The sequence below is a fragment of the Aspergillus novofumigatus genome (assembly GCF_002847465.1).
Source record: "Aspergillus novofumigatus IBT 16806 chromosome Unknown P174scaffold_3, whole genome shotgun sequence".
Lineage (NCBI taxonomy): Eukaryota > Fungi > Ascomycota > Eurotiomycetes > Eurotiales > Aspergillaceae > Aspergillus > Aspergillus novofumigatus.
The window spans coordinates 2,823,198-2,847,277 of NW_020194276.1; the positions used below are offsets into that span (position 1 = coordinate 2,823,198).

General features: G+C 47.1%; 9 protein-coding genes across 9 annotated transcripts; 4 read left to right on the forward strand and 5 right to left on the reverse strand.

Moving 5' to 3' along the window:
- Window positions 1–567: 567 nt before the first annotated feature.
- P174DRAFT_440379 (DUF2423 domain-containing protein) lies at window positions 568–1,584 on the reverse strand. The gene is made up of 3 exons (XM_024827039.1): window positions 1,317–1,584; window positions 1,187–1,234; window positions 568–1,101 (listed from the first exon to the last, which is right to left on the reverse strand). Exons 1-3 carry the CDS (start codon window positions 1,498–1,500, stop codon window positions 956–958), a joined length of 378 nt encoding a protein of 125 aa, XP_024684362.1. The 5' UTR covers window positions 1,501–1,584; the 3' UTR covers window positions 568–955.
- A 155-nt stretch (window positions 1,585–1,739) lies between these two features.
- P174DRAFT_511469 (Siz/PIAS RING finger protein) lies at window positions 1,740–3,954 on the forward strand (the record flags this gene model as incomplete). Its single annotated transcript, XM_024831793.1, has 8 exons — window positions 1,740–2,118; window positions 2,213–2,431; window positions 2,483–2,554; window positions 2,611–2,927; window positions 3,014–3,119; window positions 3,172–3,397; window positions 3,448–3,524; window positions 3,575–3,954. The coding sequence occupies exons 1-8, from the start codon at window positions 1,971–1,973 to the stop codon at window positions 3,952–3,954; spliced, it is 1,545 nt and encodes a 514-aa protein (XP_024684363.1). The 5' UTR covers window positions 1,740–1,970.
- A 389-nt stretch (window positions 3,955–4,343) lies between these two features.
- P174DRAFT_440380 (trafficking protein particle complex subunit) lies at window positions 4,344–5,527 on the forward strand. The gene is made up of 4 exons (XM_024827040.1): window positions 4,344–4,740; window positions 4,886–5,003; window positions 5,102–5,191; window positions 5,252–5,527. Exons 1-4 carry the CDS (start codon window positions 4,511–4,513, stop codon window positions 5,381–5,383), a joined length of 570 nt encoding a protein of 189 aa, XP_024684364.1. The 5' UTR covers window positions 4,344–4,510; the 3' UTR covers window positions 5,384–5,527.
- Window positions 5,502–7,680, reverse strand: P174DRAFT_387447 (malate dehydrogenase). Its single transcript, XM_024823359.1, has 8 exons — window positions 7,227–7,680; window positions 7,130–7,161; window positions 6,942–7,052; window positions 6,786–6,873; window positions 6,338–6,715; window positions 6,196–6,280; window positions 5,999–6,143; window positions 5,502–5,935 (listed from the first exon to the last, which is right to left on the reverse strand). The coding sequence occupies exons 1-8, from the start codon at window positions 7,237–7,239 to the stop codon at window positions 5,795–5,797; spliced, it is 993 nt and encodes a 330-aa protein (XP_024684365.1). The 5' UTR covers window positions 7,240–7,680; the 3' UTR covers window positions 5,502–5,794.
- An 804-nt stretch (window positions 7,681–8,484) lies between these two features.
- P174DRAFT_404750 (60S ribosomal protein L28) lies at window positions 8,485–9,967 on the reverse strand. The gene is made up of 5 exons (XM_024824051.1): window positions 9,638–9,967; window positions 9,413–9,507; window positions 9,322–9,345; window positions 9,126–9,250; window positions 8,485–9,035 (listed from the first exon to the last, which is right to left on the reverse strand). Exons 1-5 carry the CDS (start codon window positions 9,687–9,689, stop codon window positions 8,858–8,860), a joined length of 474 nt encoding a protein of 157 aa, XP_024684366.1. The 5' UTR covers window positions 9,690–9,967; the 3' UTR covers window positions 8,485–8,857.
- A 333-nt stretch (window positions 9,968–10,300) lies between these two features.
- P174DRAFT_430106 (DUF2015 domain-containing protein) lies at window positions 10,301–10,734 on the forward strand (the record flags this gene model as incomplete). The annotated part of the gene is made up of 2 exons (XM_024825610.1): window positions 10,301–10,355; window positions 10,415–10,734. The coding sequence occupies 2 exons, from the start codon at window positions 10,301–10,303 to the stop codon at window positions 10,732–10,734; spliced, it is 375 nt and encodes a 124-aa protein (XP_024684367.1).
- A 255-nt stretch (window positions 10,735–10,989) lies between these two features.
- Window positions 10,990–12,948, reverse strand: P174DRAFT_144606 (U2 snRNP complex subunit HSH49). Its single transcript, XM_024821140.1, has 3 exons — window positions 12,640–12,948; window positions 12,185–12,560; window positions 10,990–12,116 (listed from the first exon to the last, which is right to left on the reverse strand). The coding sequence occupies exons 1-3, from the start codon at window positions 12,657–12,659 to the stop codon at window positions 11,454–11,456; spliced, it is 1,059 nt and encodes a 352-aa protein (XP_024684368.1). The 5' UTR covers window positions 12,660–12,948; the 3' UTR covers window positions 10,990–11,453.
- A 909-nt stretch (window positions 12,949–13,857) lies between these two features.
- On the forward strand, window positions 13,858–15,316 carry P174DRAFT_503062 (putative mitochondrial folate carrier protein Flx1). Its single transcript, XM_024831129.1, has 3 exons — window positions 13,858–14,135; window positions 14,221–14,463; window positions 14,547–15,316. Exons 1-3 carry the CDS (start codon window positions 14,018–14,020, stop codon window positions 15,104–15,106), a joined length of 921 nt encoding a protein of 306 aa, XP_024684369.1. The 5' UTR covers window positions 13,858–14,017; the 3' UTR covers window positions 15,107–15,316.
- A 343-nt stretch (window positions 15,317–15,659) lies between these two features.
- P174DRAFT_459281 (putative C2H2 transcription factor) lies at window positions 15,660–17,199 on the reverse strand (the record flags this gene model as incomplete). Its single annotated transcript, XM_024829751.1, has 4 exons — window positions 15,660–16,013; window positions 16,079–16,252; window positions 16,325–16,378; window positions 16,447–17,199. The coding sequence occupies 4 exons, from the start codon at window positions 17,197–17,199 to the stop codon at window positions 15,660–15,662; spliced, it is 1,335 nt and encodes a 444-aa protein (XP_024684370.1).
- Window positions 17,200–24,080: the final 6,881 nt, after the last annotated feature.

Here is a 24,080-nt window from a genome sequence, read left to right on the forward strand (position 1 = left end):
ACGGCATTCAAGCGGCAGAATATCGATCACCTCCGCAACCTCCGCAACCTCCGCAACGTCAATGTATCCTACTTTCTGATTACAGTTCTAACTTTGATGATAGGACTCCAACATATTAGCTAAGTTTTTTATTTTTATTTTATTTTTAAATTTTTTTAATATTTTTTTGGTATCTAAAGCTAGAAGAACGAATTTGAAAGCCAGATTGTCGGAGGTGATGAACTGACTTTGTTGCTGTATCGACGAACGATAGCTGCGATTCGGGGAGGTTATCATATCAGATTCGGGCTTGTCAAACTCAACATCCACACGCATTTAATTGACGTTGCTCACCGCGGGCGATAACAGCAGAAGATAATATTGTGCTATTTGCAAGGCACTTGGTCTCAACTTGTAAAATATACAGCTTAATTTTCAAGGTGACTTTGTATAATCAAATGATTGGAGATTCTATACCACTTATCTTACCGTAGGGATGTCAGGGGGAACCACACCCTGGAACACCGCCTCCCATATGGGGTTAGCAGATTATGTATAGCCAACGGTCCAGCTGTGTAATTATAACAATAGCAGGTTGATAAATTATATGACTTTAGAGAGGTATATGCATGCATTAAGCACACCGTCTTGTTATGAAGATACCCAGAGTATGCACCTTAACACAGATACGTGGAAAATTGATAGCCGTAATAATAGTAACGAATGGTCTCAAGCCAAAAATATTAATCCTTGATGGTTTGATAAGAGGCACATGTTCCTTCTAGTACCTCTGTATGCAAACTCAAAGTCCCAATCTGGGAGTATCGCCCAGGGATGGTTGTGCTTGATAGTTTTGTACCATAAGGCTCCCACATGTTTGACGCAGTGGAGCTGGAAAAATGCAAGTACCTTTTGCAAGCTAAAACTCCCAACGCCGCTTTTCAGATGTCATTCGTCCGCTTTCGAGATTTATTAATCACTTCCTTTGAGATCCCTTTTTTGTTTTCGAAGGATGTGATTGGAAGACAATGGAGGAACGGGGCTTCTTGCGTTTTTGAACACGTCCTGACTTCTTAGAGCGACTTTGAGTGTGCTTAACAGACATTGTGTCGACGTCCATGTCTAGAAGGAAACCAATATCAGCATTGTGATTTCTTTCGCGAAGATTTGGTCCTCTGGGATGGGGTAAAGGAGAGGAGAGGCACACCTTCATTTATTACTGATGGTTTGCTGTCTGTAGATTTGACTTGGTTACCTGTACAGTGGAATGAGACTGTTAATTGAAGAACGAACATGCAGTTGAACTATATTGAGCACTGATTGTGGGAGCAACGAACCAGTTCCTGTAGTATCCAGTTCCATACTTGAAGTTTTGTGTTCTCTGATTATCGGCTGAGAAGCCAGCTCTTTCAACTTTGCAGACAGCCTCTCTGTCCGCGCATCAGTAGCAGGGCCAAAGACTGTGGCCCGGAGTTTGGCCCTGTTGCGCTTGGAAACACTGGCTCGAACACTCTTTGCCATGTTGTTTGTTTCGAGTAAAACTTGTCAGAACTTTAGCAGTTGTGAGAAAACGATCGGAGACGTGGATATCAGAAAGGTGGTAAACAATTGGGGGGGTGGGGGGAGAAAGTTGAAGTCGCGATATAGGTACAAGATATTTTTTCTCGAACTTCACTCTAGTCTCGTTCTGGGCCAATCTTATGTCATCACTTCGGAAACCTTAACTGGGCTATTCGCTCTGTCGCACCTCAGATGCGACAGGAGTTTTGGTCATAAATGTATACAGCTTCCTTTTGTTTTTCTTTTTCTTGCCTTTTCTTTGTTCTTCTACTACCTCATCTGATCTTCCTGCCGAGAATCGAAACTGTCAATAAGATAAGAGTTGAAATGTTTGTCAATAGAGCTGGCAATCTAAGCGCATTCGCCTCTAACCACACTGCTTGAGTTAATTTATACTCTGCCATCCGCACTCGTCATATCAGCTCGGAATCATGGCCTCTGCCGTTCAGTCGTCTGAGCTCCAGAGCGTTGTTGCTTTGATAAAGACACTCACGAATGCACAGCTTAAAGATATCTTAAGGAGTGAGGGGCTCGCTGTTTCTGGTGTTAAAGCATCGCTACAACTCCGGATAATAGACTGTTCGTTCTCCCTCTATTTGCTACTTTGTTTTCATTTCAATTGGTGTTCAAGAACACTGAGACTGCCTAAAACTCTGTTGACTGGATTATCTAGATATTGAGCGACTCAACCAAGGAGGTCATACTGAGCGTTATGATAATCTAAGGAGATTCATTTATGCTACAGCGCATCGCGCGATGCCTGGGCCATCAACGACACAACAACCTCTCCCAAGTCAACCATATCACGCATCACCTATTACCCCGCCAATACAAACACAGCATAGGCCAACGCCTTTGACTATACCAATGTCATCGCATGGATTCACACCTGGTAACCTGTGCACACTTCATTTCTCTATGATCGTTGCTCATGTGTTTTCAGGCCGCATTACTTTCAAAGACAGCCCGTTCTATACAATCTTGGAGCAGCTTACTCCTACTGTAGAATGCAAAAGTGAGCATTGATCCTATCAGCTGAGATCAACCACCAGTCAAGTCTAACTTCTTAAGTACGGGAGCAAACCAGGGACAATGTCGAGCTGAAAGTCGTCCTCACCCCAACTGTAGCTTCAAGATTGCAAGCTGATCCCAATATTCGGGTAATGGTTTATTGCGCAGCGGACAGTGGCCTCAATCAATACACCAAGTCCGATATTGCTTTCCCTCACCAAGTTGAGCTCAAAGCGAATTTGGACGAGGTCAAGGCTAATCTGAAGGGCCTCAAGAATAAACCTGGTACAACAAGGCCCGCGGATGTGACGAATTATATCCGCAAAAAGCCCGGGTATCCCAATCATATTGTTATGACTTATGCGCTTACGCAGAAGGCAAGCCGTCCCTTTCAGGCCCACCCATGCTCAGCTCATTCCATCATGTCAGTGCCCATTATGCATTCTTCCTGACTATCTTGTAGAGATTTTTCGTTCTTGTGAACCTAGTCCAGCGCCATCCCATTGAAGACCTTGTCTTGGAATTGAAGAGGAGGAAAACGATCACAAAAGAGCAAGTATTACGAGAAAGTATGTACCCGCCTATCCTTCCCATGCATCGCATTCCTCTAATGGTTTGCAGTGAAGAATAGAGCAGAGGATTCTGACATCGTTGCCACCTCCACTGTCATGTCCTTGAAATGTCCTCTTTCCACGCTGCGGATCGAGGTCCCCTGTCGCACTGTCGTCTGCACGCATAACCAGTGTTTTGATGCATCGTCGTTCTTACAGTTGCAGGAGCAAGCGCCTACATGGTCATGTCCGGTTTGTTCCAAGGCCACCAGCTATGAATCATTGCAAGTTGATCAGTAAGCTGCGCGAATTCGCAACTGTCACGTAAAATAAACTAACTGTGAAGATATGTTGATGATATACTTCATTCCACATCGCCGGATGTGGAACAGGTCATTATTGAACCGGACGGGAAGTGGTCGAGTCCAAAGGAAGACGAGTGCAAAGGCGCTGGGGCGTCACTCCGGCGACAGAGGACGAGGACGAGCTGATCGAGATCAAAGAACCTGGAATTGTGCATGTGAAGCAGGAGTCGCTCTCAGCATCGGGCCTCTCCCTAGAGAGGACACCGGCTCAATCCCGGGAGCCGTCAGCGACATCATCTGCAGCTCGTCTGTCCACTAACAAACGCCCGGCAGCCCAAGTGATCGATCTGACTGGTAGTGATGATGATGGCGATCTTTCCCCAGTCAGACCAGCTAAGCGTCTGGGATCAAATGCTCCCCATCGGGCTTATGCTCGACCAGCATTTCGTAACTCGTTTAGCAGCGGCCTTGTAAACGGAGGAAATTTCTCTTTTACGAACCAGACTAATTCGGAGTCACCTAGACATATTGGTGGTTTTGATGCGTGATGAGATCTAGCGAGACATACATATTTGCATGGGGGCATGGCGCAATTGGGTCCAGGCGTTATTGCTGGGCATAGGCACGTTGGGCGAGTTTCGATGAGGAGGAGCAACATTAGACATGGTCCAATAAACCCTGTTAGTTGGTGAGGTAACAACAGTTCACTACTATTAAATTTGGCTCATTTCCCACATGCATTAAACGCCCTCAATGGCTCTGAACATGTTCATTGAAATGCAGATGCTACAGATGATACCAATCTGCATGTAGATTTCGTCGTTAGAGATTTTTATAGTAAGTTGAATTTGTCAGTGTAGTAGGATGAAATTGTTGTGATTACAGAAGTCGGGCGGCAGAAGTTAGGGAGTAAGTCCAAGCATTACCTTATCAAAAGGACCAAAACCACGTTGCGGAGTTCTGAGTCCACCTCCGCAAATACTCATGATCACGGATATGGAAAACGAAGTTATCTGAGCTGAGGTTTAGCGTTATCCTACAATTTTCAGATTGGAAATAACGTATTGTATATCTCGCAGACAATTTCCACACGGACTCATCGAGATGTCGTTTGATGCATCTGTCTCATCTATCAATAGCTCTGATCCTCATGCTCGCTTCCTGAGTACCTCATGCCTAGACTTTCTTCTGATAGAGCTCGTTCCAATGGCCGAACGCTTAGCAAGGGAATTGGCACTCAATGACAAAGCTTCAGATGATGACGAAATCAGGGAGTCGACATTCTTTCGACTAGAGTCTATAGGCTACCGAGTTGGTCAAGGACTTGCGGAACGGTAAGCCAGCGACACATTCTGTCTAGTACTTGAGGGATGGAACATGTGTTCGGATGAACATAAGGCAGAGGCGATCTCCCTGAACAGGGCTTGACTGAACGCAAATGCAGCTGACATATCCCTCTCGCATCTTCTCACCGGGCAGATTTTCTCGCGATCGCCCTCGTTTCACAGACAATCTCGATGTTATCAAGTTTCTGTGCAAGGATCTGTGGACCGTTCTTTTCAGGAAACAAGTGGATAATTTGAAAACAAATCACCGGGTTAGTACACGGAAGCGACTTTAGACCAAACTTAATGCGCTTGAGTGTTCAGGGTCTTTCACGGATAGAAGCTGACAGTGGTATATCCTATCTTTCAGGGTGTCTACGTCCTCACAGATAACTCGTTTCGACCATTTGCAAGAATGAGTACGGCTTCTCGAAGCGAGGCGACTGCTATGGCACAAGCGGTGGGCAAGGCCCCATATTCCTACCTTCATCGTCATTCTGACATTTGGACATGACCCCAGTTTCTCTGGTTTCCGTGCGGCGTCATTCGTGGTGCTTTATCGAACATGGGCATTGCCACCACTGTACAAGCCGAAACGTCTGAGCTTCCCGGGGCGACGTTCCAAATCAAAACAGTTCAGCCAAGGCCCTGAACGCTGGGGACGGTGAATTTGCTAGAAGGCACCAGATGAAATAACACCAAAGACCCCTCTTGTCTCTCGTCGCGATGGCAGGCTCAGTCAATTATCTCATTTACACTGCAACAGGGCTCACATTAAAAGCAAAAAAGAAAAAAAAGGATTCATTTCGTTTCTGCATGCATGTCTCTAGGGCCCTGCATTTCAAGAACCTAATGATCAACCCCACGGCCACCTCCTCCATCAGTCTTCATCAACCTTATAATTTAGAGCCTATCTTTCCGGGATAGCTTTGATCAGCGACGTCCTTTTCAATTGTGGTGAGCTCTTCGGGGAGGGGAAAATGCCACCGACAAGTGCTCTTCAGGGAAGACAACGGTGCGGCTGGCCAATGGGGGTGAGCTTGTTTGACGGGGATAGGCGAGTTTACTTTGGTGGGGTATTCTTGACGAATTCGATGCCCTTTTCGATGTTGCCCTTAAGGCCCTTGGTGCAAGCCTCGAGGAGCGTCTTTTCCTGCTCGGTGACGCCCTGGAGAATGTTGATGGCTTTCTCCGCGCCATTAGGCTTTTTTGCATTTAGCATATACTATATGAGAATGGTCTGTGCTGGAGACGTGGAAACACTTACTCCGAGTTCGACAAGAGTCGAGAAGAACTCAACACCTGTGTCGTTGGCGATTTCCTCGCCACCAGTGACACCTCGCAAGTAAATGTAAGTGGGTTCGACAATGCCTGACTGGCCCTGCGAAGCCCTGATAACCCTTTCGGCAAATCTACCTCGAATTAGCAGGGAGGCGGATTCAAGCTCCGGAGAAAGTGGCAGACCTGAAGCCAGCATAAGCCATGGACAAAGTGGCGGAGCCGGCGCCATCTTTAGCCTTGACTACCTCATCTCCGCCGAACTGGACACCTACGGACGAGTCAGTCGCCAGTTGCAAATAGCTGTAGATATAGTGCAGACACTCACGGTTCACAAGTGCGTCATACTTGTCTGCAGGAATATCCAAGGCAGGGGAAGCCTTGCTAAAGAGGGGAACGATGGTCTCGCCAGAGTGCCCGCCAACGACAGGAATTTGAACTTTGGATGGATCCTTCTGTCCGGAATATTCTTGAGTGAAGGTCTCTGCACGGACAACATCCAGAGTGGTGACTCCAAAGAGGCGCTTGGGATCGAAGACACCCTGTTTCTTGAGCACCTCAGCGGCGATTGGGACTGTGGAGTTTACAGGATTCGAGATGATGAGTACAAAAGCCTTGGGGCAGTACTGTGCGATTCCCGTCACCAAGTCGCGGACGATACCAGCATTCACCTTGAAAAGATCGTCACGACTCATGCCAGGCTTGCCTGTTGGGAAGAATTGAGTCAGAAGAAGAGCAGCAGTTACTTTTCATTTCTGGCGAATAGGAGTACTAACGAGGGATTCCAGCAGGAATGACGACAACATCAGTGTCAGTCAATGCATTCTTCAGACCATCGTCTTTGGGAAGGTAGCCGGAGACTTTCTGTAAGTGCGAGTCAGGATCGAGGATTTAGTCACTCGAGTTGATGGGCCTAGGCAGTTGTCACATACAGCGACAGAAGAGATGTGAGACAGATCCGCAGCGACGCCGGGGGTGTTGACGACATCGTAGAGAGCAAGCTCATCAACCAGAGGGCATGCCTTCAACAGAAGAGATAGAGGCTAAAGACGCGACGAGAATGAATATCAGTACGTGACTATGTGATAAGCGGTGACTCATAAAGTCAGAGGGTACATACCTGGCCAATGCCACCAGAGGCTCCGAGAACAGCTATAGGAATGAATTAGTAGGATAAATCTTTCGGTGGTCTCAGAGGAAGCAGATCAGATGCTTACCCGCCTTGACCATGATGAGAGATTAGAGCTTTATGCTTGGTAGCTGTTGATTAAGAACAAGAAAGCACTGTATCTGTATCGCGTGTGAGTAAGACGGACTGACAGAATCGGACCAACGCAAGATTGGGGAATTGTTGATGGAAGGAGAACGACCGGTCGAAGGTGAAAGAAAGCACTTGAGGTAGAGCGGGGGTGGAGCAGGAGGGATAGAGGGAGCTACGGAGGGGCATGCAGGAGTACTGTAGGGAGGGGTAACGGTAAACCAAACGGGAACAAACAACGCGCCATATTTGGGGTTGGGAAGGGGATGAACGGGGAAGGCACAAACAAACAGTGCGAATAGTAGAAACAAGAGCTATCTATAGGTTCATAGATCCCACTGGACGTACATTTCTTGAGGAATTGATGATAAAAAAACTTGGCAATTTCTTTAGGAGATGGAGATCTGTACAATCATAATAATAAGGGCAATTAACTAGTTCTTATAGATACAGGAACGCGGCGACGGCCAGGTATATGATGCCCATCAGTACTGTCTCGGGTAGGTAAGGAAATAATGCATGCATGTCCAACCATTATCCAGTCCTTATCAAGACTAATTATTATGATTATAGCTCTGTTGCTCTCATACAGACCTGCGTTGCGGAGGGGTAGACCGGCAACGGAGATCACATGTGGGGAGTGTATTTAGGAGAGCTCCCACAGTTCTAGTCCGATGTTTGCGTATCTATGTACAGAGTAATCATTGATCTTACCGGAAACTTCCTGACACCGATGGTAATTACCCAAGGAAGATCAACCGCGGACTTATCACATCCATCGGTATTAACCGCTACCTATACTCTCGCCATCTTATGGTAGGTTTATATAGAAGAATGACCCTGGGATATCCTTTTCGCATCGTCTATCAGTTCCACCCTGCTGAGACTGTTTACCTAGTCTACAGAGCACCAGAAGTACATAGCTATCTCCTACATCCAGTTCACAGCTTACCTATATCCATGTCCCCGATGGTACTGTCATGATACAGGCCGAGAAACTTTCTCATGTCTCTTGTCCATAAATGTAAGGTACGTGGGAGTCCACTTGATCCAATCCGAAGCGCACCAGATTCCGACAATTTTCGTGTGTTCCACGATATGTATCACCGAGGAACCTACCGAATTTGAGAGTTGATTCCATCTATCCATCATGAACTCGGGAAAAGGCGGGTGTTGAGTGTTACATGCGGCAAAAGCTGAAAGCTCCAAGCTCTGTCCCAACAGGTTCTAGAATATGTTTCGGCCCGACAAGCGGCTGCAATCGTTGAAAATCCGGAACATGTGCCAACTGCAAGTAATGACCATGCCGTAGGACATCTATCAGTAGAGAACTACGCGATCTAAATTACGGAGTTTTTGTCCTATGGCCCGGCAAACGTAATCTGGACTCAACCATTCTGCACGGCATTTGATTCTCGCTTTCTTTTTTATGGTGCTGAGATTGCTGATGGCCTCGGAAGGACAATACCCAATAACGATATTGCTAAATTACAGGGACGCTTTCGCCCTTGACCAGCACGGCTCTATTTCAGTCGACGCGCCCGTTCCTTGACCTCTTGTCTTCGGCGTTTTTGTTGCTGAGATTTGTATTTACTCCGTCTTCTGCTCCGCAGCCTTTCTGGCCTGAGCGCCTCTGAGCTTCTTGGGGGCAGCGTCCTTCTTGGGCTTCTGGGAGCGACGGATGGCGCTCACACGAGCAACGGCATCTTCACGGAGGTCGGCGCGGTAGCCGTTCTTGGCAGTCTTGCTTGCTACAGCCTTGTAGATCCTGTGCCATAGAACAATGCCCCTGATTAGCAAAACCGGCCTGATACAAAGCCACCCGGCAAATCGGTGGGAAATAGGTTGTTCTGCTTACTTGCGGGTGGCAGCGTTAGGGCCCCAGCTGACGCTGACCAGGTTCTTCGCGGGCTGCTGAGGGTTGCCAGGCTTCTTGGTGATGACAACAACACCGCCGTTCTCAGTAGCCTGCACACCGACCGCCTGTTCATAAGAGCTTAGACACAATTCTTCTTTATTATCGAAAGTCTGCAAGTTGATGATGTATGAAGTACCTTGGTGTTGGCATAGCCAGCATACTATACAGAGTATTGAAGTCAGCGTTTCTAGTGCCATCGGAATCATAATTGATCTTCAGGATTGTACCTTGAAAGACTGCTTGTTTTGCAGGTTCAGGGGATCGCGGGAGAACTGGGAGCCACCACCGGTCCTCCGCTTGACCAGAAAAGCATTCTGGCTGCCTGTTCAGAGCATATGAATCAGCAAAAATTAAGGATGTTAACGGACAGTATGGGCAGAGCAAAAGACACAGAAAACTCCGTTACTCCGGAGTAGAAAGGTTAGGTAACGGCAAAAAAGAGATAAACGTACGAGTGATCTGCCAGACAAGGTCGCTGGAAACGTTTGTTCTTTCGGCGGCCATTGTGAAATGTCTTTTTCAAGCTGATTGAATGGGAACAGATCGAACTCGACGCGAGGCTGGTATACTTGAATTGCCTGGGATCGTTATTGTGTGCGCCCGTGCCAAGAACAGAATCCAACAATCTCGCTAAGGCGACCGTTTTCGGAATAGTCTGACCTTCAAGATTAAGTCATTCAGGAAGAGCCCCAAAGACGTGCGCCCGCCCCCCTCCCCATACCGGCCAGGCTGCTTCCAATCATATCTTGGTGCCGATGAGCTACCTTATCTGTACCTTACGTGCTAGCCAAGGTACTCCGAACCTGCCTTTCTCAGCTTGATATTGATCCGGCTTTAACATTGTTGGGCATGATATTTTGAGTGCCAACTATATTTCACCGTCTTTCTGTTCAGATGCTTACTTTGTAGCTGGTTGTGGCAGTATCCTGCCCGGCCAGCGTCACACGTTACTGGCTTCTACCTGATGAATCCCTGACGAGTTGCCACACATCACAATTCCCATCTGCCTTGCCGCCAGTATTCCGGTACACCCGCAGTAGGAAGTCATATTAACTAACATAGCAACATCAATATTTACTCGCCGAAGTCCGTGTAATTGCATATACGCGGTCAATATGGCGTACTATACTCTTTATTTCCTCACCTTTGCTGTCGTGATTTGCGGGACTGGTATGTCTGATCCACAAACTGTATACCTTGGTTATAACCAACCTGACGCCCGTTGGCAGCGCTTTATCTCGCCCGGTCCCGGTGGTTGCCCTTAATCCCAGTCCCGGATCATCTTTATGCTCGCCTTCCCTCCAGCTTTGCGGGGGACCTGGAGGCGGGCCTCTCCTCATCACAGTTCGATATATCGTCCAACATCGCAGATGGCGACTCAAGAGCCGGCTTAGACAACAAAGCAAAACGCGAGGTGCAGAAGATCATGAAGACGCAGAATGTTACCTTCGATGAAGCTCGACGCATCTACACAGAACGACGGTTTGCTACCCACAATATCGGTCCTGACGGTCGGCCAAGGGACCCGAAGTTCGTGTCATTCTCTTAACCACTACTCCTGCTCCGATTTCTAATTCCCTATCGCTGTCTGTCGCCTATCGTTTGCACCGCCATTTGGCATCTGCCCTTCCGAAGCAGCAGTTGCTCTTCTTCGCTGACCCAGCTTTCATTTGCCCTTCTCTCATTTTCTTATGCTCATCAGGCGTGTCCCTGTCCTGAAGTCCCTCCAATTTCGTGAACATGCAGGAGGAAACAGCTATGAATGAAGTATTTGATGCCACCGAATGTCACTTCTTCTATTGTAATCAAAACATGCTGGCCATCTTCGTAGGTTGGTCTGTATAGCTAGATGCCAATATCGCATCAGAGTATGAGCAGTTCACTTGCCACGTCTCATGTGAATCAAGTACAATCGCAATATATACCCGCCGCTGAATGATACCACTTTGGGTAATAACATGCTGCCTCACCGCAAGACTAATGGAAGGAATATAAAACCCTGATCAATCATGTAATTTCGCCCCCAAACTTCTACCTCATTATCAATGGATTAGTTAGCTCAATAGGGTTCCTGGAGAACAAAAACTGATCTGCCATGTAGTGGCGTGCTTTAATACACAGGATAGGGAATCACCTGAACCACATGCTCTCGTCGACTCGTATCGCAGCGAAACTGTGGGAAAAGACCATTGTCGTCAAAAGTAATTCATGAGAGATATATTTCTGCATCAATGCTCGTTTAAAGTGCAAATACGAACGATCCAAAGCTCAGCGGCCGCCACCATAACCAGGTTGCGGGAAGCCCGGTGGTAATGGTGGAGGGTTCGGGGTTCCTGATGGGGGACCGAAACCCGGTGGCGCGAACCCCGGCGGCGGTGCTGCTTGCTGTGGGAAGGGTGGCTGTTGACCAGCAGTATTGAAAGCAGGGGGAAGAAATGTCTGAGGGCCACCGTAACCGGCTCGCGAGGGCGGAGGTCTTGCCGGTAAACCGGGAGGTGGGTTTGCCAAGGGAGCGGTAGGAGGGAGTTGCCGATTAGGTTGCGGCGGAGGTACGCTCTGAAAGCCCAAGTTAGGCGGCGGTACGCCTCTTCCCGTTGCTAATTCCGGCGGAGCGGCGCTCAACACTTGTGTGCCTTCTCCATTAGCCATCGCAGCGGCTGCCATAGGAGTTCCTGGGTTGGTGAATTGCGGAGGAAGCGGCTGTGTTGGCGGACGGACATTATGCTTGCGAGCCTGCGCAGCCAGCATTCGTTCTGCCTGATCACCGTGCCTTTCACCTTTGCCGTCTTTTTTATAGGCGTACTGCACGGAAACTTGTTTGTTCATTAGATACTGCCCGTTCATGTTGGCAATAGCAGCATCTGAGGACTCGAAGTCGGCAAATGATACGAATCCATAGCCCTTGGAAAGGTTGTTATCATCGCGTGCAACCTACAGTTTGTTAGCTTGTTGCAGAAGAGGAAAAATTTTTATTAGGCAGACATTTATTGTCGCCTTACCTTTGGAATATTGACGAGCGTTCCGAAGCGACTGAACGTGTCATAGAGGACCTGCTCCGTGACCAACGGATCAAGATTTCCAACAAAGAGCTCTGCTCCGATTTCCACGGCTTTTTGTTTATCGGCAGATGCCTTGTTGACTCGTATAGGTTTCCCATAAAGGCGAATCCCGTTCATTATTCGCGAAGCATATTCAGCATCCTCCTCGCTTATGAATTCCACAAAGCCGTAACCCTGGTGTGACTGCGTCACTCGATCTTTGGGAAGGTGAACATTAACGATGCGCCCAGCCTGCAGCATCAGCTCCCATACCAGGCTATCGGTGACCCGTTCATCGAGATTACCAATGTAAACGGTGGCCTCCTTATCTTGCTCCCTAGAAAGTTAAGAGGCTCCTGGTCAATCTTTTGGTTTGCGTTGTAGCGTTGTGTCATAAGTAAAAAGCGGTTACTCACCAGTGCCTCGCGCCGGACATGTTGCCGACTCTCAATTTAGGGTATCTGACTGTTGTCTTGTAGTCAAATTCTCGTTAGAGGATAGTGAAAGATACAGGACACTCTGGACAAAAATGATGTTTGTCAGACGTGACAATAGTTGTAAGTTTGGATGTGGTTTGCAAGAACGGGTATCTTGCGGACTTTGGGGGTAGCTTTTTTTGCCTCGAAAGTTCCCAGAAAACTCTTGAACTTCAACTGCTCGTCTCTAACTCCGCCCAAGCACTCCGCATTCAATAACTTCCTGCGCTGACTCTACTCGCCTTTCCTGGCTCCAAGGTCCGAGTATTGATATAATTATTTCCCGTTCGTCCGCCGAAATGGTTCAGTTTTCCGAGGAGACTAAGGTTGGATCTTCCGTCAATGGAAATGTTCTTAGTCTATATTCCCCTGCTAACCAGACATTTTGATCTCCAGGAGCGAATCTCCAAGGTCATTGACGTCTCGAGAGTCGCTATCCACTAGTAATACCCCCTTTCGGCGAGGTTTCCCAATTTGGTGACAGTATTGACGGTTCTTTTTACGCAGTGGCTATCTGCCTCTGATCATCTATCTGGGTATGCAACTCCCCCCTCAGATCTTAATCATCAGAAATGCTCACGACGAGAAACAGGCTACACATACAGCGAGCCCAGACCCTCGCTTTTCAAGTAATACCTCAGCGAAATCTTACTCCTTCGATTCCAGACAACTGATCCTCCCAACAGGTTGTTTTCGCCTCTTGCTTAAAGAAGACGATGACGGGAATTGGGGATTATGAAACAGGTTTTCAGACTTGAGTGCATTCTCATTATCATCCTCGGCACCTGTTTCTCTCCCGGACATAAAGGCTAAGAGGAGGTAATGGAGATCCTCGAGCCCTCTTTCATACTTCATGTCGATGTCTTGGAGATGACATTGACACTCATGTATTTCTAAAGTTGTTTCATGTTTGCGAACTGTTCTGCGCTTTTCATAGACTGATAAGCTTCTTCCTCGAGAAATGCTACACCGTCTTAACACTCATTTGGGTAAACTAATAACTCGCGGCAAGTGGGCTCATCCTCGCAGGAATGGGGTTCATTTATCAAGAAAGATTTGTATGTGTATAAAGCTTTGTCGAATCGGACACCCCCTTCGCTTCTCATGTAGAATATCATTTATCGGTCATCGTCTCAACTTGAACAATTGCGCGGAGTTGAAACGCCTCGCCGGATTGCTGCGCTTATTGCCGAGGAGCAAAAAAAGCAAGACCCGCAAGTTTGCGCAACAACTCTCATGCACGCTGTTTCGAAGATTGGCTCTCCGAAAGTCCGTTCACGCGCTCCCAAAAGATTCTGAAGAATCACACACGATTTTCATGACTATTAAGGATGGCCTGTCGTCATCCTTTGTGGAGACCATAGCAGGATTTACAGCGGGAATAGTCTCTACGCTCTGCCTCCATCCGCTAGATTTATTAAAGACAAGGCTACAGGGTACGTGACTCGACGCGTATACTACTTCCCGAGTAGGTCAGAGGACATCTTCATGGAGCTTACTCATGCGCAAACTGAGACTTAGTTGACCGATCCTCGCCTTCTCAACTTGGTGGATCGCTCCGTGTCATCCGTGAAATTTCACGCCGTGAGGGCGGCATCACCGCATTCTACCGAGGGTTAACACCCAACATCATCGGGAATTCCACCAGCTGGGCGCTGTACTTTTTTTGCTATGGGAAGACGAAAGATCTGATGCGGAGGCTCCGCGGCTCGCGAGTGCCGGAGCTCACCTCGACTGACTACTTTGTTGCATCAGGACTGGCAGGTATGATCTTTGCGCCCATCTGCGTTTCATTGGACTCCAAATGCTCACGAATCACATTTGCTAATTGCACTATATTGCTTTAGGACTTGCCACATCAGTTTTGACGAATCCTATATGGGTGATCAAAACCCGCATGTTATCCACCGGTTCCAACACTCCCGGAGCCTATGCGTCTTTTACCACCGGCGTAGCACAGATCTATCGCTCTGAGGGTATCCCTGGCTTCTACCGGGGCCTTTTGCCCGCATTATTCGGAGTCAGTCATGGAGCTCTTCAGTTCATGGCGTATGAGAAGTTGAAAGCGTATCGTACAAGGATGAGGTCGGCTTCGCGTACTAGTGGCGATAGCATGGGGGCGACACCGGCACGACAATTGGGGAATTTCGATTTCTTTCTCACCTCAAGCCTTTCAAAGATCTTCGCAGGCTGTGTCACCTATCCCTATCAAGTGCTGAGATCTCGTCTGCAGACATATGACGCTCACCTTGTGTATCGTGGTGTTCGTGATGCAATGGCACAGATTTGGGCTCAAGAGGGCTTTGCTGGTTTCTACAAGGGTTTGGGCCCGAACCTCCTGCGCGTGCTACCAAGCACATGGGTAACCTTTCTGGTGTATGAGAATACCAAGTCTTGCCTAGTTTAACATCACGACAGTAGAGGCCGCTATTCACTTGCCGAAGGGCATATCATTAGCACAGTTCTTCGAACTCTGGCAGGTGGGACTCTTTGCAATGGACATAGTCATGAGAGCGAAAACTCCGTATTGGGGACTATCGTCCACCTAAGCATGATGCTTGAATTCTTATCAGCCAAACGGAACAATTAGTAGATCGAGCCACATGTGAGCCTATATACTGAAACATGTCTGTTGATGTTGGTTTTTGTACAGGACTGACCCTTTCCTTCGTGCAAAACCGAGCACTGTCCTCAATGATGCTATCCCTCAAGAAACCCGTAACACACTATCACCCGCAAACTCCAGAAAACATATGAGCCTGAAAGCAAATGAAGGTAAGAAGTACATCAGTAGCCTGGACGAAAGAAGCGCAAGTCCAAGACAGACAAAACTTGGTATCTCGAAAAAGAAAACAGAAAAAGAAAACAGAAAAATAAAAAAGAAACTGTAATAGAAAAAGAAAGAACAAGCCAAAGGCAGAGAAAATGAATATGAAGCTGAATGACTGAAATAACACCGTTCAATGACCTCTTCTATCGGTGTAATAGGTTTCGGGGTCCTCTTCTTCTCCGCTGGAGCTGCCGGTATAGGCAGATGAGGCTTCACGACTGCCGCGCGACGCCTTGACGTCCTCATCACTTTCGAAAGATTGCATTCGCGTGCATGAGGCAGAACTGTCATTGGACTTGGACGTGGGGGAGATCCTCCGATCCTTGCCACGACCCTTGATGCCTTTGTTGCTGTTTTTATATAGGGTGGCAAAGTACTCCCAAAGCTGGCGATCCTGAGGGTTCATGAGTTGCGCCTCGGACATTTGAGAAAACTTCAGAGTCAACGTCCTTAGCGTAGCGGCGTGGAACTTGTTTTGGTGCGACTGTCCAATCCATTAGCTCAGAGAGTCTCTGGGGCCAGAGTTACTTGTTTCATGAGACAGTATACCTTGAGGTTACCTAGCTGAGTAAATTGTTTCCCACAGTCATCGAGTAGACAAGTGAAGGGCTTAGCATGTTGATGAGTGATCTTGTGGGCACGAACATTGCCTCTTTGGGCGAATCGCTTCTGGCAGATATCACAGGAGAAGGGCTTTTCGCCCGTATGGCGGCGTTGATGTGTCTAGATTATGACCATTACATGTCAGGATGCGATTCCTTCATCATCGATAGGGTGTTTCTCTCGGTGCGTTACCTTGAGATTGCCCAATTGGGAGAAACGCTGTCCGCACGAAGGCTCTTTGCATACCTTACGGCGAAATGCAATGTCAGAAGTCGAGGTTCCGAGAATGTGGGTTTATTGTTGGGTGCACTTACAAAGGGCTTATCCCCAGTGTGTGCCCTCATGTGGATATCCAAATGAGTCTTCTGGGCAAAGCTCTTCCCACAGTTGGGAAGTCGGCATATGTACTTTCGTTTTTTTCCCGGCCGGGAAGCGAGCTCCTCAACCGCCATGTTGCATCGCGGAGTTGACGAGGCCATGGCATAGGTCTGAGAGAAGTTATTCTCACCGCTGTGTGTCAACTGTTGGAGCGGCGGTAACGGCTGTAGAGCCGACTGTTGAGTGACAGCTTTTGCTTGAATAGCTTTCATAAGGATGTCTACCTCCGTTGAGAACTCTATCTCAGTCGAGCCAGGGCCCTTCTCCTGGGTAGCCCCAGTGGCCGGTGGTTGAGCCGCTGCAATAGGTTGTGATGATACGCTCTGTTCCAACTTTGCCAATGGCTTTCCCACAATGCGACTGATGGCGTTCTTCGCTGGGCGGATGTCGGGAATCTGTTGAACGGTTGGCGGTTCAGATGAGAGACGTACTGGCTGCGAATTGAACGATGGATGACCCGTAAGATAGAAGTGTTGGTAGCCCGGGAGGTGATGAGGGTGCTGGTTTATCGTATGACTGAAACCATACGGCGTGGAAGACGATTGGTGATAGGGCAAAGGAAAAGATGTAGCCGGGTTATTGTAATAAGAGAAGTTTGACCCAAGGCCCGCGTGCAGTAACCGACGAGGAGCCATTGAACCCATTGCATGGCCGGTGAACTCGTATGAAACTGGTTCCGCTGTTTCCATTGTGTCGCGAACAAGGTGAGATAACGAACGTTGGATGTCGTGAAATTCCCAACCCTCTCGCTTCCAATATATATCTCTCTCGGTTTCTCTTGACAGAAGGACGGCGAGGATCTAAAAATCCCATAGAGGTCTCCTTAACAGTCCCTACTATGTGACACAGTTGGGCTCTCGAAGGCTTTTGAGGTCCAAATTGCTGTGCCAGGTGTTCGGTGACTTTCGATCCCCCAATGCCAGCTTCCAAGAAAGCAAGAGAGGTTTCAGTAATACTCGGGTGGATGAGGTAGGCAGAGACGCAAGAAGATCTTAGGAACGAGCTTCTGAAGGCAAGCAAGACAATGCTATAAGGTGGATGGCCAAAGTACCCACAACAGAGACCATAGATATTTGTGTACTGGTGCACTGGCAAGGCCAGGCCTTTCCTGGGTATTGAGAATGGGAAAAACAAAGGCAAATCAATATATGACAATGTGAACAATGGGAAATTGAAAGAAGATATGGGGTAATCAAACAAGAAGGTGGTCGAGGTGATCAGCGAAAGTCCAGTTTAAGAGTCTTTTTTGCTTATCCAACTCAGTGTGAGATCTCTTTTATATTGGCCAGTGAATAGTGACCAGTGAGTAGACTCATTTTTCCGCCCCCATCTCGGGGGTGCGTGTGGTGGTGATCTAGAACTAGATATACCTACGTGATCCTCATAACTGAATCGTTCTTCCCTGTGTCCCAGAATAGTGGAAGCAGCGGGGGTGGGCAGTGACAAGGATCTGGCCTGCTAATTTAGTTAGCTGAAGGCTTATAGACTACGATCAAAAGAGAGACTAGATGAAGCATTAAGGAGGCTAACCTAAGGATGACACTTACCTACTTAGAGTACAGAAGTGTATATGTTTGTATGAGTGAACCTGCATATATGAAAATTACCAAATTAGGTAGAGAGGAAGGTAAAAATAAGTTAAATTAATTTTTTTTTAAAAAAAAAAAAATACATTAAATAAATAAATAAATACAGCGGAACAAAAAAAAAAAAAAGGAAATGAAAGCAAGGATTGGGCAGGAAAACAATAAGCTTGAAGAGAGTACCATGGGAATTGAAAAAGAATTCCCAATGAAAAACCATATATAATTTAACAAAAAAATATTAATAAGGAATATAAATTCAAGGAAATTGTAGTAATACTTTACATCCCACAGAATGGTACCTTAGTAATTAATATTATCATCATTTATTTATTATTATTTATTTGATCATGATGAACATGAGAGGTAGTCTGCCATACAATTGCGCCCCCCACTCAGCATCTAGTGGCTTAGGCATTATGTGCCAATTCCCAAGGTTAAGTTGATAATAATGAAGATTGCCCCTAGTCAAGTACTAAAAAGCTGCCAATTAGATGACGTGATTGCCCCGGCTATTCCACTGGTTGAAAATTGTCAACACAGGAATGAGTAAGGTACACCCAGTTGGCACCAGTGAGCTGGAATGACAATTAGGGAGTATGAGTACCTAACAATGATGAGATTATCTATAGCCAAGTACTTCGAGGTTAAAGATGTCACCCTTTCAGTCATGTTCTTAGAAATTGGGCACATAGCTGAAGCTGCTGGTCAGAGTTACCACAGTATTCCCTCGTTCTTGACTGGGGGCGAATGGTAATAAAATGCTTATTGTAATTGGGTGATCTAGATCTTTCCCCTTTCCTTAGCTGCCCGTCACCACTTCACCGGGATCTAGTCTTGATATGACACTTTTCAGTCGCCGCCGGAAGTCAATAAATAGTTGATGATGGCCTTGAGGACCGCTGTTTTTGAGCCCTGTTGCCCAATCGCGGAACTCATGTTGAAATTCCGATCGGGGGCTTCATGGGCAAATCACTGTACCATTGTGTCACGCTGTCATAGCTCATGCATTGACCTGATGGTACGGCTAGCCTTCCCAGATATCATGAACCTTGAATCTTTATTCCAGTGGACTCCGATCTACCTAATGTTTTATTTTTTACATGATATTTAGGTCGCTGTGTCTTGAGGCACTCTACTTTCTAATGGTAGGTAAAGTATGCACTGCTTTGAAATAATTTATGAGTCTACACTACCTATGAATCCGCCAAGTACTTGACTCTTTGACTGATTTTAATTTCAGAATGAATGGCCTTTGTTAGAAGGCAACCAGGCATTTGTCACAATTTCCGCGATACGCACTTACCTTATGCCACGAACTATAAGTAAAAATCGTGGGTATGTATCATCTGACCCGCCAGAGTGGACCGGCTCAATTGCCTGGCATTTGAACGGGATGGATTCTTCCTATTCTTCATAATTTGATAATTCGAGCCTCCAGTGATCCAGTCAGGCTGGCTGGATGCCATTATTATGGGTCCCCCATAAGGATAATACTCGTATTCCAATAGGTGTGGTATGGGGAAGAACAGGGATACCCTCGTCACCCACGCAGGTAGGCACCTGAACACTTGGAATATTCGTTAGTTTCTATTCAAAGACACTGACTGGCATGATGCTGAATTAACTACGTACTGATCTTCAGCCGTCACCTGGATGTCGATCCTGAAACGGTGGCTCATGCCCGCATCAATTAGACCAACCCAGTCAGGTCCAATATCCATCTGAGTTCACCCATGGAGGCAAGGTAGGTAGGTATACCTAGGTACTTCTTCGTTCCACTCCATATCTTCAGTTCCCTGTACCTCTATTTGAAGCAATGTGTAGTTGTCCGTCAGCTCAGTTTGTTGCAACTCGCCATCTGATTCCGAGATCTTCCTTTTGTTCGATCCAAAGCGTCTGATGGATGAGGATTCTTAGCTTCATTCGGGCCAAGGTCACTAGCTGAAGTTTGTGATTCAGGCGGCAGCTTCGGATTGAAAAGCCAGCTTCTTAGTGGTTGCGGTTGCAGACCTGCTGCAGGGCGGCCGGAGGTTCCGTGGGGTGAAGCTGAAAGCTAGATAAGTCAAGGTTCAGGAGTGTATGGAGTAATGGACAAGATTGTCAGTTGGACATAATTATTCTATCCCTTTTTCGACTCCAGCACAAACGGACTCTCGATCTCCCGTCACGGCGCACTGTGGTAGGCGTTACCTGTTGACCAAAAACATTGATTGCATTTCAATCCTATCTAATAATCGATCTTAGTGTTGTGTGGCCCACACAGCACTTAAGTCAACTGTTGCCCCAGAATAAAAATGAGGATAAAATCGGACAGCAGGGTCCCGCAGCAGAGTGCCAGAGCTACTGAACGGACCGCTCGCAGGCGATCAATAGTGGTCAGACGCCTCCTCTGATTTGCTAGAAACCCTCCACTATTTTCTCCTTGGCCAGATGATTGGAACTCTCTACCGGTACTAGTAGTATCTATCTACTCCGTATCTAGTCTAACTTGCAAGGTTTGGCCCACAAGTTACTGTGGTACAGACGGAGTACTAGTTTAGCCTCCTGTGTGGGCCGTGGAGCAGACCGTGTACTAGTACGGAGTAGACTAAGGTACAATTGGTTCTTGGTAGCCTCACCGGAGTCCAGAGTCCAGACTTAGCCTCATGTCCTCTGATGCATTAGTTTTCAATAGCCGCGACTGCCGACAAATGCATATTCAATCATTTATCTGTCTTATTTCGCGCCCCCTTTTCTGGTCTTTTGTATTTTGGACGCCAGGAATTCCTCAAGATCTGAACTGACTGCTCCTGTTGCTGAAAACTCAAGTGACATCATCTCAGTCATTCAGCCCATGCAGATCTGCGCACATGATTTACGTAAGACTTAAGCATATATGGATAGCTATAGAGAGGTATAATTTTTTCGAAATCTAGGGTCCCAAGAGACCTGCATACTTTTCCTTACTCCAACTCCGGTAGGTTTACTCGGATTGGTGAAAGATGTATGTGCAAAGGGAAAGGATGAAGATAGATCTCATGGACAAATGATATGATTGCAATGGCCAGCAATCAATATGCTACCAAGCTGATACAGTCCAGAAGCAAGGGCCAAAATGCTGGCAGCATAGAGTACACTTAGTACTAGCGCAGTACGATCTTCAGTAGACCTATCTCCCTTCATCGAACTGTATAGATGAGGCACTTATATGATGTCCATGAAGCGTCATAGGTCTTTGTATTTGATGCCGAGACAGGAGAGAGACACCTGCAGCTCAAAATAGTTACGACGCACATTTCAGCCCCTTTTCCTCCCTTCCGTCGTGTAACATATGCCATTTTCCTGTCTGTCAGCACAGGACAGATTGACTAAGATACTTAAACCATGAGCATGAAGGGTGCTGAGTCATCACTGTGTCGGCCAGTCACATTGAGCAGTCATGAGGAACCAAGTTTTGTGGACTGTCACACTCAAGGCCCGAGGTCTTCTTGCAATAAGACAGACATATTGATATTGTACATTCTCGTGCGTTGAACAGAGACAAGGCTTCCCGACCTGTGAGAGAAGGGAAAGGGACAAAAAAAAGCAAGCAAGTTACCATATGAATAGACTTAACTATTCCGTTGTTCCCCGTTCTTCCGTCTTCATATACTCTCGTTGCGGGCCGGGCCTTCTTCAACTCGGGACGGCGGAGAGTCGTCCACCCACAGTTAGCGTTCCTTAGATGATTGCCAAAACATCCATGGTCCTTCGCTCTCTACGGAGTACGGCACAGTCTAACCCAGACCTAAGAGACTGCTCGCGATCTTTGAAGTTGGGGTCCCTCGTCTCGTGAGTGATCCGCATAAATCGTCGAGGTTGCCCCATACTGGAAATACCTGCTAAAGCATTCGGTATCATCGGCGAAGGAAACCCGATCTCCAAGGTTTCATAAAGGTCTTGTTTTGGGGTCCATCGGCCTATTGGAGTGGCAATAGTCTGACTACTTCGTATTTTCTAATGTTGTGTGACCGTGAAGCCTACGGTCGCGCTCGAGGTGTCTGAAACAAGTAGGTTCATTGGATCTATCTATCTCAAGCTAAGATCCGAACCGAGCATACCCGCCAAGGACATAGCCGTTTTCCTCAACACAAAATAGGAACAGTTGAGCAGTTGCTGACCCCGACACACCACCTGTCGATCTTGACCTGATCTGGTATACCATGAGGTGGCAAACGTCATGTTTAAAGAGAGCCCCAATGTATTATATCTACTATTGAATATATAGGTAGAGAGACATGAGAAGCTCGCATCATCGATCGATACGGTACTCCGTATACGTTGATGACAGCGATGAGATATTCAAAGACAGTCTGTGCATTCAAAATAGACAAACTTTAGGAAGTTCCCACTGCAGCTCTGGGGCCGTGTCCGAAATGCCGATCTTTCCCCTTCACTGTCATATACAAAGTACGAGGAGCAAGGCCGTATTGCACCAGCTAGGACTTGATACTTTCATCCTTCTTAGTTTAAGGCTACTTATCAGCTAAGGTCCTAAGTAGATCCCCAGCCATCCACTATCTCAGTTCACCAATGGTTTTCTTCCATAGCCGAGAATCATCACTTTCATCGCTCGATCAGCCATTCCAGCGGAACGTCCACGCGGTTCCCAACTATTTCCCATTCAAACCCCTCTGAATATGACATGTCAAGTATTATGTTAGTGATTTACTAACTATCAATAATGGATAGCCTCAATGCACAGAGACATACTACAAAGGTACCAAGCTAGCAATAAGTCATAACCCTATTTGTACCTTACGGATCATGGTTGACAGACCCAGCCTGTGAGATAATTCCAGCTAGCCGCCAATGGCTGCAGAAATTCAGCGACTGGCAACTATACCCGATTCATTTATGCGCGGCTAGTCTTAATATTGTTGAGTTATAGTTCTACTGTCCTACTCAGTCTCCAAGGGAAATAACCCAGTTTGATAGGCGGTGGTGAATGTGATAATGTAATTCAGTGGACTTGTACTCACATGGACTCCGCGGATATCTTCACATCTCACAGTGAGGAAGCAGTCCCTAGTGGATATAGGTTGTCCCTCGTGATCAACAGGGCGTTTCCACTGCAAATCAATTGACAGTTCGGGGCCGGCCTTGCACAATCAATCAGCCCTTTCTTTGGCAGGGATAAATCGTAGAATCTCAGGCTGACTACATAACTGTAGAAGACCCAATCCACTACACCACTGGCGTGGGAGTCAGTTGTCAAAGACCCCGTCAGCAACGATGTTATGTTAGTATTTGCCCGTGGTCCTTCCATCTCGTGACCCTGCCTCATGCAGCCCCGACCTCTGTCATCACTCGCATTTGCCAATGCTTCTCGTACCTAGATAATGGTGCTCGAATTGGCCCACTCGACGTGGGAAGCCATTCGTTCCGATTATTTCCTGTCAGCAAACCCCTTCGCTTGAGTCTCAGTCGCGATGGGATCACACTCAATGGATCATGGATCAATCACGCATACCTAAAAGTAGTTTCTGTTCCTAAGGCAGAAAACGGCACCTGGTCTGTATCATGTTCCTACCGGCATTGACAGATCCTGGGATACCGCTGTCATCGACCATGTTGATATATGTTTCTTCTCATCCGTGAGTCAGACACCCTATCCCGCAGCAGGCGATATGTGAGATCCATCGTCCAGCCTGGGATCATGTGGCTGGTCCGAGCTGATATCGAGGTCTCGGTCTGTTTCTGGTGCCTCAAGCATCATATTCCATCTAAGGGGCCCTTGACCATGTACCAAGCAAGGATATCCGTAACAGACATTGTCTATGACTGGACAAAACGATGTAATCTTCCCATTAACCCTAGAACCCTGTCCAGGAGGCAAACGGCTCCATAGATCAAATCACCGTGAAGCCACTGACTTCCGGGTATCTGGCACGTACGTCAGCTTCAGGGCATACGTATACGCTCATCGCGAATAATGCTCGGCGCTGTTGCGACCAGTCCAGGAC